The sequence below is a fragment of the Micropterus salmoides genome, unplaced genomic scaffold, assembly GCF_014851395.1.
Source record: "Micropterus salmoides isolate LMB-PRFRI ecotype aquatic unplaced genomic scaffold, ASM1485139v1 Ms_hic_scaffold_12, whole genome shotgun sequence".
Taxonomy (NCBI): Eukaryota; Metazoa; Chordata; class Actinopteri; order Centrarchiformes; family Centrarchidae; genus Micropterus; species Micropterus salmoides.
The window spans coordinates 1,207,406-1,227,981 of record NW_024040263.1 but is presented as its reverse complement, the minus strand read 5'-3'; the positions used below and the strand labels follow the sequence as shown (position 1 = coordinate 1,227,981).

At 38.8% G+C, this 20,576-nt stretch overlaps 1 protein-coding gene across 1 annotated transcript in view; it reads left to right on the top strand.

Annotated features, from left to right (window-relative positions):
• The window catches only part of LOC119898797 (voltage-dependent T-type calcium channel subunit alpha-1I-like), a 112,124-nt gene that overhangs the window by 15,752 nt on the left and 75,796 nt on the right, over window positions 1-20,576 (top strand). Inside the window, exons 5-10 of the mRNA XM_038713032.1 lie at window positions 9,449-9,600; window positions 11,547-11,732; window positions 13,092-13,209; window positions 14,341-14,496; window positions 17,546-17,633; window positions 19,002-19,168. Of these exons, the coding sequence (XP_038568960.1) occupies window positions 9,449-9,600; window positions 11,547-11,732; window positions 13,092-13,209; window positions 14,341-14,496; window positions 17,546-17,633; window positions 19,002-19,168 (867 nt within the window). The remainder of the gene's footprint in view (window positions 1-9,448; window positions 9,601-11,546; window positions 11,733-13,091; window positions 13,210-14,340; window positions 14,497-17,545; window positions 17,634-19,001; window positions 19,169-20,576) is intronic.

The window sequence follows — 20,576 nt, the reverse complement described above, 5'->3', positions numbered from 1 at the left end:
TCCAAGATTTCCAAGCAATAAAAAATTATGCTGCGTGGTAACTGCTTTTAACTTCAGCATATTTTCTCCATTTTTTCTTCCTGTTTCCTGGTCTCTTCCTGTTGCTCTGTTTTTTACACTCTTTCTTTCTATCAATATTTTTTATAAATGGGAGGCATGCAGACGTCCTCTGATGATTTGTTTGTCATGCGGACCCTAGCGACCCCTCGCGTACTCGTGGACACAGAAAGTATAATCCTTGCCTAAAACTCTTCACAAATGAGCGATTATTAGAAGCTATAGGGCAGAGGCTACCGACATCAAGCAATTCAGGGTGTCCAAACACTATGACCTCGGTCTTGTCTCAGTTTAAGTTAAGGAAGTTTAGACTTACCCATGTTTTGATGTCATTTAGACAGTCAAGCAGGGGTAGTAAGCATTATGTTTTTAAATTCAAGGGCAAATAAATTTTTATGTCGTCTGCAAAACAGTGGAAAGAGACCTCATACTTCTCAAAAATGGATGCCAGGGGCAGTATATATATGAAGAAAATATGATAGGGCCAAAGACAGAACCTTGAGGGACACCACACCACCGAGATGGACAGAGAAACTCCTATCTATTAGCTGGACTCACACGTATAACTTTTGATGTTTGTGCAAAATGTGTGTAAAGTTCAGTGGAAACAGTTAGATAGTGTTTATTGAACATCAAATAAGGCTTATAAGTAAGAAGACCTTTCTGAATAAGCAAGGTCTTTTACAGTAGTCTAAAATAAGAATTTATTAATTAGTAGGAAAAATAAAAGCAACTCCAATTACACATCCTATACAGTAGATTACACGAGGAAGTTTATTCTTTTTTAAGACTTGGATTTGATCCACAAAATCCGATGACTGTAGGATTGACTCTAAATTGACAGTGCCTGTGTTCATAGTAAAAAAAAAAACCATGTCACGCAATACAACAGTGTGGCTTATTGATTTTTTAAAATAGATTTTTGACAACAATGGAGCTCTGTGGCACAGAGGTATAAGTTACATCAGGGGGTAGATAACAGGCAACACAGTGCATGTAACACTGTAAATCATTGTTGGATTTGGTCTTCATTGCATTTTTTTGTCAATCCTAAAAAAAATTGGAATATTAACATACTGTTTGTAAACATTTAACAACTTTGCCAGCTGAGATGTGATTGTTTGTCTTATAACTATGAAACATTTAGTTAATAGTCATCAGTCATGTGATCTTATTCTATCAACAACTCCAAATAATGAGAACCCAATTAGAAATATTCTTAGCTTCCCAAGCTTCTACATTTAGTTGAAAGACAACAGGAACAACAATGCTTGGAGGGAGGTTGCAGCCATTAGCGATAATGTTGGAATGAATGTTGTAGCTGGTGTCTTGCTGTTTATTTAACTGTGTGTGTGTGTGTGTGTATGTCTGTGTGTGTGTGTTTATCTTTAGATATTGCTACCCTATTAGTATGTACTAGTGAGCTAACAATGTCAATTTATAAATGGGAAAACACAGCAGTACCACAGCAGTTAAAAATAAATGATTTGCCTGATTAATACTTTGTATGAACTGCAGCCTCTTTCTCTGCCTACAGTTGAGTTAATCGACAACCATATTGCTTGCAGTAAGAATCTAGTCTCTTTAGTGTCTCTCCCTGTCACTCCATATGTCCATATTCCTTCGCAATGTAACCCTCTCTATATTTTTTCTCCAACACATCGTTCCTCCTTGCTTACCTGTCTTTTTCTCCTTCTGCCTTTATCATGCCTGTATAATGTGATTCCCCAGCTAACAGCATACAGTAGGCTGTAGATATGTCTTCACTTAGGTTAGCAGGCTATAGGAAGGGCAGAACATTGTCACACCTTCAGTGTAGATTACACTTTCCAAGATTTCCAAGCAATAAAAAATTATGCTGCGTGGTAACTGCTTTTAACTTCAGCATATTTTCTCCATTTTTTCTTCCTGTTTCCTGTCTCTTCCTGTTGCTCTGTTTTTTACACTCTTTCTTTCTATCAATATTTTTTACTCTTGCTATACCATCGCCCACTCACGCCTGCCACCGCCGCAGTGGTGGGTCGTCTCTCATCTCAGAGGCGGCTAAAAATAGAGGGAGACAGAATGAGAGAAGCAGACAGAGACTTTGCTCCTTTAATGGGGAGGAAATAGCTAACTGGAATGTCTGTGGTTCCACCGCCTGTTTAGCAAACTGGAGTCATGCCTCCCTCTGTTTGAACAGTGGTATCAGAGGCTTAATCTGTCTCATCACTCTGATCCTCATCCTGTAGAGAGGTGCTTCCAACTGTCCAACTACACCTGTGATCTATGGTTCTGTTGGTATGGGAACAACAGATAAACAGTGTGGGGATCCTGCGTTGTAGCAGGTAAGATTTAGGCCACCAGCCACTTTAGCAGACAACCAGACATTTTGGAGAGTGTATTTTATTCCAAAACAAACCAGTTTGTTGCCAGAGTGTTGTTTTCAGATGTCCCCCACACAAGAGTAAAACACATTTTGTACTAATTAAACAAAATTATGAGATATTTAATTAGAACTATAACAAAGCACTTCAACAACATTTTACATAGCGCCAAAAACTCGCCATCTCAGTCATGAAGAGCATGTCTAGACCATCGTCTTTATTAGAGCCAGACCGATTTATCATTTTGCAGATATTATTGGCCGATATCAGCTACTTACAGATATATCTGCATCGGCGACAGCTGATATGACTATTAAAAAAGAGAAACTTATTTGACACTGCAGCATCATAGAAAAAAAGATCAGAATCACAATCAGTTTTATTGCCAGGTATGTGTACACATACGAGGAATTTGACTCAGGATTGTACATTGCTCACGATGTGCTTACTTATATAATAATAATAATAATATAATAATGATAAAATAAAATCAGATGGCAGAAAACAGCGTTAATTAACAAAAACACAAAAAGCACTACGGAGCGTAATCCCGAGGCGGCCGTCTGTGGCGCCATCTTGGAAGATGGGATCAGCTCACACTCGATGTTCCCGGTGAGTTGATCTTTTATTACGTCAATTACATGACTTAAATAATAATAACAATAGCCCTCATCACTTTTCCTCTTCGGAGACCAGACTTGCTAACCCTCCCATTTTTCACTGCCCTCTCCAGGCTCAGCAGTGTGTTTAATGTAACGGTAACCTAGAGTTGGAGGTAGATTTATTTCTGAAACATTTTGGCAGTTCTAGTGACCGGCCAGCTCATTTCTCTTTAATTTATTACTTCTAAATATTTTCTAACATTGCCAAAAGCAGATAACGCTGCCTGTTGCTGAATTAGCCACAAAGCTAATGCCATGTTTATCATAGAAGGGTACAGTACTACTCTGAGGTAACAAATCAATGACCCTCTGTCCTGCTGCTACAGTGCTATTTTAAACTGTAATGGTCAAATGCACATATGTTATACACCACAGAGGCAAAGCGGAGACATCAGCAGAGACTGGAGAGAGACCTCAACACCAAAGATATGTGGCAGGCCATCAAAAACATCACAGGCTACAAAGGCAGGAGCTCCCCCATCATGTGTGAGGCCACATTAACAGATGAACTTAACAGCATTTATGCTCGCTTTGATTTCCTCAACAACGAGTCAGCTGTAAAGTCTACTCCACCTCCAGAGGACCGGCCACTGTCAGCATCCACAGCAGATGTGAGGAGAGTCCTGCTGAGAGTGAATATGAGTAAATCACCTGGGCCTGTTAACATTCCTAGCCGTGTAATAAAAACCTGTGCCAATAAGCTAGTTGATGTTATTAATGAAGTTTTCAACATCTCACTATCTCAGGAGAGGGTTCCCACCTGCTTCAAGACAGCCACCATCGTTTCTGTACCTAAAAAGTCTGCAGTGTCTAGTCTGAAGGACCACCGCCCTGTGGCACTCACCCCCATTCTGATGAAGTGCTTTGAGAAACCTGTTCTTCAGCCTTGACCCTCACCAGTTTGCTTTCAGAACCAACAGATCCACAGAGGATGCCATCTCCACTGCCCTCCACTCAGCCATCACACACCTTGGGAAAAACAACACCTACATCAGAATGCTGTTTGTGGATTTCAGTTCAGCATTCAACACAATCTCCCCCATGAAACTGATCAGCAAACTCAGCTCTTCCTCACAAACAGACGCCGGTCAGTTCGGATTGGCGAACTCACCGCCTCCACTCTAGTGCTCAACACAGGAGCCCCCCCAGGGCTGTGTGCTCAGCCCCCTCTTGTTCACTCTGTACAGCCACAACTGCATCCCTCGACATGAAGACAACTCTCAACTCTGTAAAGTTTGGATTTCAAACAACAATGAGACTTAAATTCACCAATCGTGCAGAGTGTTGGTCAGAGAACAACCTACTGCTCTACCAAGGAGCTGATCATTAATTTTAGGAAGAAGGAGATAAAGACACACACTCCTGTCTACATCAGTGGTGCTGAGGTGTAGCAGGTGAACAGTTTTAAGTTCCTGGGAATCAACATCACAGAGAACCTGACATGGTCATCTCACATCTCCACTTAACAAGGGAAACAAAAAAATATCCAAAGATAGCTGGAATCAATGTTTCTAACAGGAGTCCCGCACAGTACCAACTAAGCTAAACGTGCTAAAAGGATTTGAAATAATATGACTTTGTTCTGGCCTGCCATGTAACGGCTTAAAAAAAAGTTGGCCCAATGCCAGACTTATTTGCCGACCCCTGCTGTAGATGCTACAATGGCATCATGTTCATTACTGAAAACACAAGGCGATATCCCCCATTGAACAGGATGGATTGCTCGAGTGAGAAGACATGAGAATTTAATAGCTGTTTGGGAATTAATAATGCAGCAGCATGATGGACACTTGGAGATTTGACAGGGATGGCTAGAGATCAAACAGCACTGCAAAATGATTTTTCTCTGCCAAAATGTCAAGATTAACACTGAAGGAAATTACCAGATTGATGTTGCGGGGGCAACCATGGTCACAGTGAAAATATTCAACAACACCCAAATCCTTAGTTTCAGATTTTTGGGGGATGGCTGTCACATGCAAATTGAAATCACAGCAGAAACATACTTGGTAATCATAGTCATAAACAAAAGTAGGTCAGACAATTCAAAAACAAAATCATAATTGGGTTTTGAAGGACAATGAATCAATCCACAGAAAACAGTTGGAACTCTTAGAATAGAAAATATGAGCATTACAAAAGAATTTGAATTTACCGAATTACCGAAATCCTGCATCTAAAATGTTTGTTGTTGAATAAATGCAACCTTCCAACCCTACTGAAGAATCAATACCTAGCGGGAATAAAATGGCTAAATGCATTAACAACTAATCTTCTTATTAAAGAAATGTTGTCTGCACAGGAAATAAATACTTACACACACGGAGAAACATTTAAAGCTTTTTTATTAATTCCATTATCACATTACTGATATTTATGCATCATATCACAGTGGCTTAGGGTTGTTAACTATCACAGGAATGCTATATGACACGAGTGAAAAGGTGTTGCACTAACAGGGGTCAGACTTGCTGTGCATTGGATGCTAAAAGCATTGGAATAGGAAAGGTTAGAATGGCTGAGCTTGTTGCCTGTTATGAACTTGTCCACATATGGGTCACAGTAATGTCCTATACCTAAACAAAAAATTGTTTTGTCACTTAGTTTTGTGACCCATATAAACATTCCAAAAATGGTTCGAGTGAGTATTTCCTGATCTGCCATGTTTATGGTGAAGTTTAAAGTGTAGGTAACTAAAACTGCTAATTAAGGTTATGGTTTGAGAAAGATCATAGTCAGGCTTAAAAATATCCAGCTGTAGGGAATTATGGTTTATATAGCATCAGTATTTATGTTAAATAATGGTTCACCTTGGGGCACCATTCTTAAAGGAGAGTAAATTGGTAGTCAATTGACTTTTCATTTCCCCATCATTCCCAGGCAGAGGAAATTTCTTTACTTCTCATTAAGGGGAATCCATTTTATGTTACATATTTCCTGATGGCTATTTCAGAACCTTTGAAATAGCCATCGGGAAATGTGTGATTGGATTCCCCTGAATCTCTTCATAACAACTTTTCCGAAGAGGATACTAAAAAACACACAAAAGAAGAAAAAAATGTCATCAAGAGCAGAATTCTAGGATTGCAAGTCCTGTGCTCTACCAACTGAACTAACCAGTGACACTGAAAATATTTCTGAAATTATCCTAAAGAAACACACCTGTCGACCCCTGTATTCAGCTATGGTTTGTTATCTCGAGATCACAAGAAAATTTACTGGTTATCACGGGAAAACAGCATTCGTTATCTTGAGATCACGAGAAAATTATCCCCTTATCACAGGATAATGGAGTAAAAGAAAAATTTGAATGGATGGCCGCTTAGGGCTTCCGTATTTAATAGCTAGTAGGTTGCAGGATTTGGAGAGTCAACACAAGTGTTGCAGACAAAGAACAGAGCTTTTTCTCCGCACTAAACAGTCCTGTGCTTAGCCGAGTTAAGCTATGTGAAGCAATATAATGTTCATGTACATTACCAATCCATTAAGGAAGAAGTTGCTGTGGTGTGCTCCTTGTTAGCTGGCGATTCAAATGCAGATGGAAGAACCGGTAGTTCCATCTGTTCTCCTCAAAGTTAGCCACTCGGTGTAAAGCTGCCTCATTGCTCTTGTTTGTTAGCCTGCAGACTTGGTAACTAAACTTGCTGCGGGGATCTTGCAAGCTTTTTTATGGTGCTGCTGTAAGATTAGAGTCCTGTTCTGCTGTGTGTCTGCTACAAGCAGGACAAACTGGAAGACTGCTAACCCTTTTATTGACCTGAGTACATCATGGGTCATAGCTTACACTGAACACTGGTAGCTGAATGCTGGGTCCACGGGCGGAATTCATACCTATGTGTGAATACCTGGAGTATTGTAGGAGTTCAATGGCTGAGTTTCTTCACAACAGTTCAGTTTAGGTCACAAATTAACAATTTTATCTGTGGAGTTCCAGTGGTCACAACAATATACCAACTGTTGGTAGGACACAGATGCAAACAGTGGGCTCTATTTTCAAAGTCAGACACCCACCTTACCACCCACCACAACAATGCAACACATACAGTGGACTCGTCATACAGACCAAGCCAAACAGTACAAATTTGTGCTTATTTTCTGGCAAGTGTCAGGTTTATAGAAAACAATGTTCTGATGTGTCATATGTTGCCAGTTTGTGTTGCCCTTAAGACAATTATATAGATCCAAAACAATTAGTTGATTTAGAGATATTTTGGAAATTAGAGAGAGAGAGAGAGAGAGAGAGAGCCCACAACCAGAAATCCCTTGTCATGAAAAAAACATCCAACTAATGCTGTTGTTTTTCTCGTGATGTCCTGTCTAATTTTACAGTACAACCTACTTGGTAGGCAGAATTACATATCTCTCTGCACCTGCATAAAAACTACACCAATGCATGTCACCAAATTACTCTTGATAGACATTTGAGGGTTATTGATGGATGGGAAAGAGTTTGTCACCCATGGTTATAGGGACAGGTTTTCAGGGAACCATATACACAACATATTTTGTTTTTAGTTCAATTTATAGGTACATACTGCTCACTTTCCTAAATGGACTGTGAGTTCTTGGTGTGAAATCAAATTCCTGCTCTTCTTATTTTATTCCATATATCAGCCAACCGGAAAACGCAAGTCTTTAGATCTGTCTCCAGGTCTGCAGTAATGAGACTGCAGTAATGGATCTCCAGGGGCCGACTCTGTTTGGCTGGTCTGCAAACAGCGGTCAGCCGTCACATCATGGCCAACTCTGGTGGGCACGCATCATTAGCCCGTGTTTTCACACTGCTAAACACTCATTATTACTGACAAACACATACACGTATAGGCATAAAAGAGTACAAACAGAGGCACACATGCATACAGAAAGACGTGTAAATGCAAATACATCTTGATTCTGGGGTGGTGGAATGTCTGAAGCGTCATTGCTGAAGTTACAAAGGAGCTCTGTGGAATAGTATTCTGCTGGAAACCATGACTGTGCCACTTTTAGCTCTTTTTGTGTATGTGCGTTTGTGTTCTTGCTTTCATTGAGCCAATCCAGACAAAAACAGAAAGAGAGAGGAACTCGAACAGTGTCATACACAGCTGAAAAGTAAAAGAAACTGAAATATATTGTAAAGGCAGTGAAAGGCAAAAATAAATACTGGCAATGTTCAAGTGTTAACAAGACTGAGTGGTCTTATTTAAAGAGTGGCAATGTGTTCATTAGCTAATTTTATGACTCTCACAGTAAATCAGCAATTTATTTTTAAACTTCAAGGACTGAATGGATATACAGTAGAATATAGCACCCAGATCGTTCTTGGGAGCAAAAATTGATTCTTTCAGTTTGTCTCCAAGGTGGAGGGAGTAAAATGTTGGACCTTCTTAATGGCAGCATGTGCAGCATTCATAATTGATGACAAAACGTGTTATGTTTTGTCTACCTTCTACCTGTGTTGGAAAGGGACGGGCATGGGGACATGCAGAGCAGACAGTATTTGAAAACCACACCACCGGTGATTGTCAGTTTATTTGTCAGTAATTCTCAAAATTTGCAGCTAACCAATACATTTTCCTAGGAGCCTTTACTGATATCAGTGCATGTGTGTGAATGCAGTTGTATGAAAAAGCTTTTGTCCTTTTCCTTGCCCTCTCTACCATTCAGTTCATGGTGAGTAAAATGACTGATAACTACACAAAGCAATGAGGAAGCAAAAGAAAGAACAGACCACTAGATAGATGGAGAGAAAGCAAGAACTCAGCCATGTGGAGTCTCATTGAGCATTTTCAATTCATGTCAGAAATATAGTTAAACACGCTAGTCTTGTTGCGTGTGTGTATACAAGTATATGTGTACTCTAAGTGTGTGTGAGTGACAGATGATTGCCTTTTTTCCTCAAAGTATTGAGTTGGACTGCTTGTTATTTGTGGATGTATGACCAAAGGGACCATGATGTTCCCAAAGATAATGTCCGCACTTACAATCTATTTCCCCCTTTTTTGTTGTAGCTACTGCTTCTCATTTCCTTTCTCATTACCTGTCACTCCTCATTGCTCTTTCTCTCAGCTTTTCTGACTTTTCCATTCCATTTTTTCTGTCAGCTTTCTGCCCTCACTTGCTTGTCTAATGTTTCTGATCTAACTAAATTCTTAATCTTTATTTATTATAATTGCCTTAAATGGCCACTATACAAATATTGAATTTTCATCTCTCCAACAATTTTGTTTTTGTGGTGTGTAATGAGCTTACAACTAAATGGCTGAAGGGGCATTTTTTTCTGTCTTATCCTTCCTTTTCTTATCTCCTATGTATTCCTATCATCTACCCCTTCCTTATATTGTCCAATCTCTCCTTTTTGTATTTGTCACTATGCTGTGCCAGCCAGAGGAGCTCACTAATGTTCTGGAGATCTGCAACATTGTCTTCACCAGCATGTTTTCCTTGGAGATGATCCTCAAAATCACTGCATTTGGCTCCTTCAGCTACCTGAGAAACCCCTACAATGTCTTTGATGGAGTCATTGTCATCATAAGGTATTTACACTATATATATATATATATATATATATATATATATATATATATATATATATATATATATATATCTCCAGTATTTCAGCAGGAAGAAGAAACAAAAAAGTGGCTTTGGAGGACAAAATCTTTATGTTTTTGAAATAGTGACTGATGTAATTCAGGTAACATACGTTACTTGGTTTGCCAGTCTGTTCTCGAAAGAGATTCTGCAGTTAAATTATCCACAGTATGCTTTGTCAAATTGTCACCTGCGTTCTACATTGGTTGAAATGTACCACCTGTATGTATTTGGATGCCAACGCGTCAGACAGCAGAAAACAGGTTTTGTCTTTTGTTTTATGTGCCTGGAGCTTCAGGTGAGTGGCTGTGCCTTTGATCTGCTAGCGTTTTTTCCAATTCATCTGGCTGAGCGCCTTTGTCTGTGATCCCCATTATAACCCTGAGATCAAATACACATCAAAGCAACTAAAACTGAACAAGATCAAATGGGCAGCCCGTCACAGAAGATACATGTTGATTGAACATATCTACATCTGTCTTCTTATCTCTCTCCACAACCAATTTTCCTCTCTTCATCTATCTGAATGTCCTCTGCTTTTCATACAGAGATGCTCAGTAAAAGTGCTTCTATGCAATCTTTGCCAATGCAGAGCTGATACTATTTGATGTGCTGAGTAGAGCCCTTGAGAGGCACCTCCATTAGAGGACAAATAGCTTTAAAGCCAGATTTTCCACTAGGGAATGGTTCTCTTCTCATGATAAATACCTACCAGATCTCAAAGGTAAAGGAAAACTTATTTGGTTGTTCCGCAGCAGAAAATTGCAATTAAGTAGTGCATTAAGTATTTAAGTAAGAGTTTGATTTATAATGTCCAAAACTTAAGTAATCTCTTAAGTGGACACACATTAATTACAACAACATAAGATAAACCAAGCATTCCTTATGTTCCCCAAGAATTAGCGAGGTATTCAGTTCATATTATCTTTAAGCAATTAATCAATGATGATTCCATATTCCAAGGCATAAAAGGGGCCTATCATGAACATCATTACTAATGACTTCCAATATCTATATGAATATATGCAATGATAATCTATTACCCTGCGAACAAAGACCTCAAAAAAATACAACAAAATCAGCAACAGTGAGAGTTTGATGATCACCATACTTATCGTAGGTTACTTAGGGAATAATTGCAGAGAAACCAAGAATTTGACTTTAATTTAGCATGATTATATACTCTAAAACCACATATTACATGTTAATGAACCAAAATGACCACTACTGGAACATATTTTTCCTTGTATTATCCATCTGCTGCTAAAGCACACAAACACTTTATTACAAACAGCATGTGCAAATGTGCTATAGTATAACATACATATAATGTCTCTACTTTTTACTGTCAAACTGTTTTGTGCAATGTATTTTTCATATTGTGTAATATATTTTTATACTGTGTAATATATGTTTATACTATAATATACACTGAACAAAATGATAAATGCAACACCTTTGTTTTTACCCCCATGCATCATGAGCTGAACTCAAAGATCTAAGACTTTCTCCATGTGCACAAAAGGCCTATTTTTCTCAAATATTGTTCACAAATCTGTCAGAATCTTTGTTAGTGAGCACTGCTCCTTTGCCAAGATAATCCATCCACCTCACAGGTGTGACATAAAAACATTGGCATTTGATGTAAAACAATATTGTCAGTGTACATAATCCAGGATTTTGCAGAATTGCCACTATCAATGCCAAGAGGATATCTGGCATTTAGAAGCAAATTTAAAAACTCTTTCTAAATTGGATTTCTGTTGAATCTCTATGGTGCTATATCACTTGGTGGTGGAAAACCAGCATTGTATGTATTTTTATGTAAGATTAATTCTTAATTCTTTTATTTTGCTTGGTTGTCTGTGTGGTCTGTGTCTCCTCTCAGTGTATGTGAGATCGTCGGCCAGTCCGACGGAGGTTTATCTGTACTTAGGACCTTCAGACTGTTGAGGGTGCTGAAGCTTGTAAGGTTCATGCCAGCTTTGCGAAGACAGCTGGTGGTCCTCATGAAGACCATGGACAATGTGGCCACCTTCTGCATGCTGCTCATGCTCTTCATCTTCATCTTCAGGTAAGGTCATACATGTGCATGCTGCATATGGATACCTTTGTATGCTGGTGTCTCATTCTGATGCAGATCTTAGAAGACAATCTGTCTGTGCGTCCCCTCCTCTTCATTGACTGACAGCTGTACCAAGGCTTTTTTTTTTTCAGGGAGAAGGCATCATTGTTTCATCTTCTGCTTTTATATTTGTTTGTACATGTGTTCTGGCTTCTGTCTTTTTTCAAGTCCTTTGCACTTGCTTACCAGCTGCCATTGAAGTGCAGAAGGTCGTTGCAAAATAGTGAGCAGACACTTGAAAATCTGGTTAGAATTTAACAAGCAGACACTTAAATATCTGGAACAACATAACAAGCAGACATTTGTAAATGCTCAAGCACTGAAACAGCAGCACTCAGAAGGTCTAAAAGGTCTTTCAGTGGACGATCAATGTCCGCACTGTCTTTGTTTCCTTCCCTCTCAGCTTTATTTTCTTCTGGAGCCATTTCTTGTAATTTTGCTCTGTGTAAAGTGATGTGAAAAGATGGCCCTGAGTTAATAACAGTACCCTCTCAAATACTATATTTGTGTGTGTTCAGACAAATATACACACACTAAGGGTGAAGTTGCAAGTACAAACATTTATTTGATATTATTTTAATTTTTTACTTACATATTGGTTGGTATTGATAGGGTTGAATTATGTGTGTTGGTGTTAAAGTACTGTATGCAAAAGTAAGTTGTGCTCCTAAAATGTCACATCCCAGCTGCATTGCACAATTAACACTTGTTCTTGTCATGTTTGGTTTGTCAGTTTAACTCCATGTTAATTGTCAGGTTGATATTACAACATTATCCACGACAGTGCTGTCCTCAGGTGCTGGTTTCAGCAGACATGTTTTACAACCACTACTACTAATGGTATTGACCATATGCTACCCTGCAAGGAATTATTATCCATACTGTATCTATAACAATTGTGTGCCACATTAATACTCCTTCCATTACTACTGTGGTACTTTACAATTACAACAAGGCCAATGATCCAGGCTTCGGGTTCAGTCACCTTAAAACATTTACACTTATCTTCATTATCCCAGCAAGAAGATATTTTGGTGCAGTCAGGGTACAAAAACAAATGATAACAAACAGGGCTGCATATAAATGGCAGCATTACTAAAATCACAAGCAGTTGGTTGTTTTTTTTAAAGATATTTTTCAAGCCTTAATCATCTAAAGCCTCTCTGTGGAAAACTCTAAAAAGTAGGATTTAAATTCATCATGTCTTAGAAAATCTGCAAAGATCCAAATTTAATTATCAGTCAGGTTAAGCAGATCATACATTTCCAGTGTGTTAACATCACCAGAGGCTCTACTGTTGTGTTGCAGTATCCTGGGGATGCACATCTTTGGCTGTAAGTTCAGTCTCAGGACAGAGACCGGCGACACAGTACCAGACAGGAAGAACTTTGACTCCCTTCTCTGGGCCATTGTCACTGTTTTCCAGGTAATCAGCATTTCACTGTTTGGATAAGCATGCACACAAACACATTAGCACCCATCTCTACATATCTACTCCACCTAAAACCTAAATTTCTCTATATATGCAGATGACTTTCACATATTTATTAAGATTCGACACATTTCTGCACTTTAACCTGTAAAGCAGACCATGTAAAACTCTAATAATATAAACTTTAGGATATAAGTCTACACTTTATATTTTCAGACATATTTGATAAATCTGTAATAATTAGGGTTGGGCACGTTAATGCCTTATTATAGCCTATTTAACTTAAGTTAAAATTATAGACTAACGTTACATAACTTGATCATGATGTAACATCATACATACCTACATCTAGTTTTGTGGGGATTTTCTGCCCTAATAGCTAGGTTTTACCTTCTTTCCCACACCGTACCTATGATGTTGCTTGTTGCTAAGTGTAGCATGTTGATTGGTCAGGAATGTGACATAATCACGGCGGAAGAACATAACGGGATCCCACGAGAGTTTTAATGTTGTTGTAAAATGGGACTTGTGGCTCATCGCACGGACATTGCTAGCCTGATTGTTGTTGCTAGCCTGTTCTGTGCCCGAGTTTAGCCAAGTCCACAACCCAGCATAACTGCCTTCTCTAGAGTAAACAGCTGTATCTCTGTACTCACCTGCTGAAGTTCATAAACGGAGATTCCTTGTCGTGTGAAGTGATTTCCACCCACGCACACCCAGAAGAAGTAATCTGAGTTAGCCTAGCTCACTTCGAGGTCAGAACACGACACTATTGTGTAAAGGAAATACTGCTATTAAAAAACACCTTGCTTATTTAAAGTGTTTGCAAACCAAATGCTATTGCACTTTTGTTTATATATTAGCAAATTTAAATGAAATACACTACTTTAGAATTCATTATTCAATTTTACGGATAACAATGCGATTAATCGCAATTAAAAATTTTAATCGTTGCCCAGCGCTAGTAATAATTGTTGTGCTAAACATATTTGAACCATACTTGAACTTTGTGGTACACTTTATTGTATGCATGAAGCATTTTTATCGATATTTAATTAATACATTTTTAAGTGGTCTACTACTATTAACACTCTGTATGTGTGTTTATCAATTTAATTCTCTCAGATTCTGACTCAAGAGGACTGGAATGCAGTTTTGTATAATGGTATGGCAGCCACTTCACCACTTGCTGCTCTTTACTTTGTGGCCCTCATGACCTTTGGAAACTATGTCCTCTTCAACCTGCTGGTGGCCATCTTGGTTGAAGGCTTTCAGGCAGAGGTAAGGGAACTCATTGCTATTGCCACATGGCCTCGAACTGCACAATGTAAGGTTGTTTCCATAATAAATTGATTGTTGATGACGATTCGGGTGCCCAGGCCAGGTGTGTTCATTGCTATTCATTACATCCTTTTAAGAATGTTAATTAGGTTCAACTTCTATCAGGAGAGGTGAAATATTTTGAAATTATCGCTGACATGTATTGCCCTCTAACAGATGCCAATGAAGTGCAGCAAATCAACAAGCTCTTACCTTATTTCAAAACAGGTCGCACTCCCTAAAGGGCTAGCTAGAGTTCTATTCATAGACTTTAGTGCAGCATTTAATTCTATGAAGCTACATATTATCCTGCAAAGACTAGCCAATATTAAGATAGATAAGGCCTTGGTTATCTGGATCAGAGACTTTCTTTCCTGTCGCCCTCAGAGAGTATGTGTAAATGGCTTTTTGTCAGGAGTGCATACTATCAGTACAGGCTGCCCACAAGGCAACGTTCTTTCCTCTGTGCTTTTTTCTCTATTCACAAATTAATTTTCCATAAATAATAGTACCTTTAAGCTGATAAAATATGAAGATGATATGGCCTTAGTAGGACTCTTACAAAAAACTGACCCCTCTGGTGAGGCCTCTTATTTAGCACATGTAAAGGCCATTGAAACATGATGCAAAGATAGCGAGCTAGAAATCAATGTGGCAAAGACAAACGAGCTAATCTTTTGCAATAAAGAAGACATAACAACAGAGCCAGTTGTACTTAACAGTTTAACAGGACAGTGTTAATGGCTAGTAAAATAGTAGGACATCCTCAAAAACAACTGACTCAAATATATTCTGACAGAATGAGAAAGAAGGCTAGAAAAGTCACTACAGACAGCACTCACCCTCTTTCTAGACAGTTTGAGCTTCTGAAGTCTGGTTATTTAAGGAAACATGGCCTGTAAATTGATGTTGAACTTTTACAGTAGTATGTGATTTACATAAACTTCTATATTTAGCTTGTCTCCATCTCTCCATCCTTGCATTCTCTCCTATGGACAGCTGACATCCATCAGTCAGTGTTTCTCAAAGACTAAAGACTCCAACCTTTGGCAGTGACGTTCACAGCTAAAATAAACACAGGCTCTTGTGTCCTGCTGATTTTCATAGGAGACTGAAATGCATAGAGTTACTCACAGTGTAACTAACACTCTCACATCATATACACCAAATACTTATAGACTAAACAACAAGACCACACATGAGTGCCAGTTATTATACTTCTTTGCTGAGTGGGGAATGGGAAGGTCATTGATGGGGGGGTTTGTGAGGGACACAATACAGGGCAGGAAGTGAAAGAAAAGTAAAAATTGCACATATGAAGTTGATCAGCCACCCTATTGACTGACTCCAACACAACTAGGGCTGTCCCCGACCATGGATTTACATAGTCGAATCAGAATCGTCAAGTCCCGCCTATAGTCGACTGATAGTTGAATCATGTGTGTTTTTGTGCACGCCCATTGCAAGCCGGAGGGAGGGGGTTACACACGGTAGCTCCACTTTAATATTGAGGAGCTGCAGTCTCTTTTCATTCAACTTACACTGTAAATTTCCAGCTAAACTGAGGCTTTTTGAAGACCCCTTTCTCTCTCTCTCTCTTGCCTGTCATTCACTGGTCTTGTGCAGAGTCTTGCATGTATGCCGTGCTGCTGACAACTGCATGCATGTCGCGGTTCTTCGGGCATCTATTTCAAGTAGCCGGCTATTTTAAAACGGTGATAAATTATCTGAAAGTCCCACGAGGTGCGGGCAACTCAGCACAACACCAGTGAAGCTGGGGCTCCGTCTCTTCTGCAAGTGTCTTCTGCCATTACACATACTGACGACCTAGGGTTGAAATGTGTATTGTAATAGGCTGTATATTAACTTACTGGGAGAAAACTGGTAATTATATGTAAAATCAGACGTTGTGCACCCCCATATCGCTAAAATGGCCTCATCCTTGTTTCACTGCGAAGCTTTGACTGTGAAATTGACAGTTGAATCAGGCGCCGCTCATCAAAGCATCGAATCTTCCACTATTTGGGGTCAGCCCTAATCGCAACATTACACTTCTAGTTTATATTACCTCAAGCATGATGAGAACACTGGTGAAAACACAAATCATATTTATCTCTAATGGAAATACAAAAACAAGAATGACTAAATCCATTACAACATGATTTTTATATTTCTAGAAGACTGAAAGTCGCCTCTATCCATTAATTTTGTTGTATGTTTCTGTATGTGGTTATGCAGGCAAAATTCTGCATATATTTTTTAATTGTTACTGTCTAAATAATAATTACACTAATAATTATACTTCACATACAATTTACAATCATGGTATTTATCAGAGGCTGTATCAGCAATCAAATTTTTTTTAGTTTTTTTGTTTAACTCAACACATTGAAATTCCTGAAGCCTTCCATCTCAATGGAAAACACTGTCTATCTGACATCAGCTGTCAAACTCACAGATGATATCATTGGAAAATTGTAGCACAGTTGAGTAATCCAGTTGACTTTTCATACACAGATCAAATCTTTACCATATTCATGACATGTGGTGATGATGTGTGAAAGCAATCCGTCTTTCACTCTGTCTCTCTGTCTTTCATTCTCACGGCTCTCTGACTTTTTCCGCTCATTCACACAGTGTCTACTACTGCTACACACTAGGGATTATTGAACCAATTTACTCCAGATGTCCCTATTGTAAAGACAAAAAGGAAAATCCCATTGGTCTTAACCAAACCTGTGCAGTTACTGGAGTACTGTGTTAGTAGCTTGGGGGTTTTACTGATTTAATCTTTAGACACATCACAGATCTTTGCTGCCCTGATAACCTCAAATATGTTTGATAGTTGGTGGGAGAGAGCAGAGTTTGTTGCTTTGACTGATATTACACAAAGGATAAGCGGTCTTGAGCCCTTAGTACACTTTGAGAGTCCCAGTAGCATGAGTCCTATGTACTTCCCTTTTTTTTTCTCTTTCTATCCTCTGTTTCCCTCACCTCCTTTTATCTGCAGGGTGATGCCACTCGTTCTTACTCAGATGATGATCGCTCCTCTTCTAACTTTGACGAGAGCGAGAAACACGACTCCATAAAGTTGTCTGGTGAGTTGATGGAATGTTTCCCTCTCACCCTTATAATTACATGTTTTATTTGAGTCAGTGGCTTGTGGTAAATTAAAATACAAGGCCCATCTACTGTAAATTGTGATTTAATATAACTAACACAACTAAAATATAAATAAAATAAAAATATATGAATATGTCACTATTGTGTTATTAGTAGGTTAGTACAGTTAAAATAACTGTGCAAAAGTTAAATTTTTTTTTTGGTAGATTTTAAAATAAAATTTGTGTCTCAAATATGATTCACCACCAATACCACAATACAAATCACAGATTTCCCCATTCATGTCAAAACTGAACAACGTGCCCAACAATCTGCTTGCATCTCACTTATAAGCCAGTAGTCTTTGTTTTCCAGTGACGCTTACTCAAGAAGCTAGATGTGCTCAACCCAAAAAACAAAAGTAAGACAGAACTATGTGCCAAAGGCTTACACACTTGCACAATCTTTATCTAGAGCTCACAATGAACCTGTTCCAGCTATCCAGCCGAACCAGTAAACAACGCGGTTCAGAAAGGATTAAAAATGAGTTCAGAGACAGGGGAAATCACTTCTATACAGTATGAGTGGGCTGCTGCTGCAGAGGAGATGTGATCTCTGCTGTGCACTGTAAGCAAAAGATGAAACTCTGCAGTCCGTTCCTACATAAATGGAAATAAAACAAGGTGTTTTACTGTCTGTCCACTTACAGAGCATAGCTGTTCCTCCGGTTGTTTGGCTTTTCCTTTTGATGTGTGGGTAGTGTAGTGTCTGCTTTTTATCGCTTTATTGCTTAAGAAGTCAACCAAGACTAATACTTTTTTCCTGTGTATTTCCACTTGAGGCTCTCTGAATCTATATGTATAACCAACAGCAGATTAAAGCTCATTGCTTGAGGTTTGTCAAGGGTACAAGGTACAAGAAGAGGTTGTAAAGTGAAATTGAGTTTGTAACTCCCTTCTGCTACGTAGCTGACAATATACAGTGGTGTAGTAGTAGTAGTAGCATGAAAGCAATTATATAAATGGTAAAAATAAATAAACTATATTCAGTGGAGCAGTGCTGAGTATGAATTTAAGTTTAAAAGTCTGATAGCTTGGAAGAAAAAGCTGCTCTGCTGTCTGGTGGTGTGGCAGCAGAAACTTCTACATCTCTTCCCAGAAGGCAAATATCATTCTAGAAAATGTAAGAAATCACTAGGCAACATAGGCATAGACAGCTTCAACAGTGTAAAGGTATGAGACAATACGTTTTTCCTTCGAAAGACACCAAATGGGTCGAACATTGAGTTGGCAACAAACAAAGATGGATGGCCCAAGAAACAACAAAAACGCTCTTAACTGTTCTCTCTGTTTAACTACCTCTAGACCCAAGGATCTGCACGCTAACACCCAATGGCCACCTGGAGCTGGGTGCTGTCTCAGGGCCCAGGGGATCCTACTCCTCAGAGAGACGGAGCTTCACCATCGAGTCCAGGAAGAGCAGTGTGATGAGCCTGGGCAAGAGCAGCCTGGAGAGACGCTCCCTCTCTCTAGTACGCAGTCATGCTCTTATCCACTGACATGCATTTGTAGACTGATGAAAGCCTATTCACTCTAAATTATATGTATACTTTGCATCACTGCCAACATTTCTCCAACAATTTCAATCAACAATTTATAAATAATTTTCAGTTTTAAAGAGAGATAAGTCGTGACTCAGTCAGTGTACTAAGAATATCTTACAGGAGGGTCACTTCTGAGGCCAGAGGGTAACATAGAAGGAAGTTTCGAAAAAGAGCAACACTAATTAGATAATAAGAGTACAAGCAAGGAACACTTTTATTTTATTAGTCTTGTATGTTCCAATTAATCCTTATTCACATCCGAAAGTTTTGGCACCATGTAGTCAACATATACTGTAGATTCTAAAATATCCAAACTAAGTAGAAGTGCCCTAGTGTTGTACCTATTGAACCAGAACCTCAGGAGAGTGAAACTGAAACACCTCTGCAATATTTGGCTCTGCATCCAGTTGCCATGGCAACTTGTATTAATTGACTGTTCCCCTTTTCTATTGAATCAGAGAAACTGAGAGAAGTAGAGAGGAAACTAACGACAGAGAGAAGGGGAAACAGAACAAAGAGGTGGTGAGGAAGGGTTATGCAGTGACAGGAAGATAGAGGGGAGTGAAAACTAGAGAGATGATAAGCTAGAGTTTAGCAGGGCTCTTACTGTAGAGGTTATGATGTTAAACAAAGTGGATGTGGAAGATCCACTTCACTGTGAAGTCTCCTCCTCTTCTCTCTGAGCACTCCAAGTTATTTGATATCAGAAGGCATCAGTTACATCAGATTGGGGCAAAAGAACAAAAATAATAAGAATTTAAGAAAGTTGGTTATGAAGAAATTTATGATTTTTATTTAAGTTTTGTTACAGATTTATCAGCAGCCTGATAGTGTTTGGTTCTCTTTGCCAGAATCACACTTGGACCTATGAAACAGTTCCATCTGTTTGTTTCGCTGTTTTATACAGTCTATCAAACAGTGTCGACTGGACTCAGATGAAACTCAGAGGGAATGATGCATCTCTCTGTTGTGTAGCAGCACAATCAAAATTTCACTCATCAGTCTAATGGATGTGCTGCTTTGTTGGGGGTATCTGTCAATGTGTCTGATGAAATCAAGCTGTTGATGCATAAAGAATTGGAAGAAGTACACAGCTGAGTTAAAGATCAAAATAATATATAATAAACATCCATAGTTGCATTATTCACTGAAAGGGAATTACAGTACATGGTTTTGACTGTTTTTGTATTAATATACGGAATATTGTGTGAACTTGTGTAATGTTTATTAAATATTTTTGAATGTCAATAGAAGTGAAATTGAAAAGGTTTCAGTCCAAGGAATAATATTAAAAATACAGAACGGGTACAGGATGGCAACATGTTCCCTTCAATTA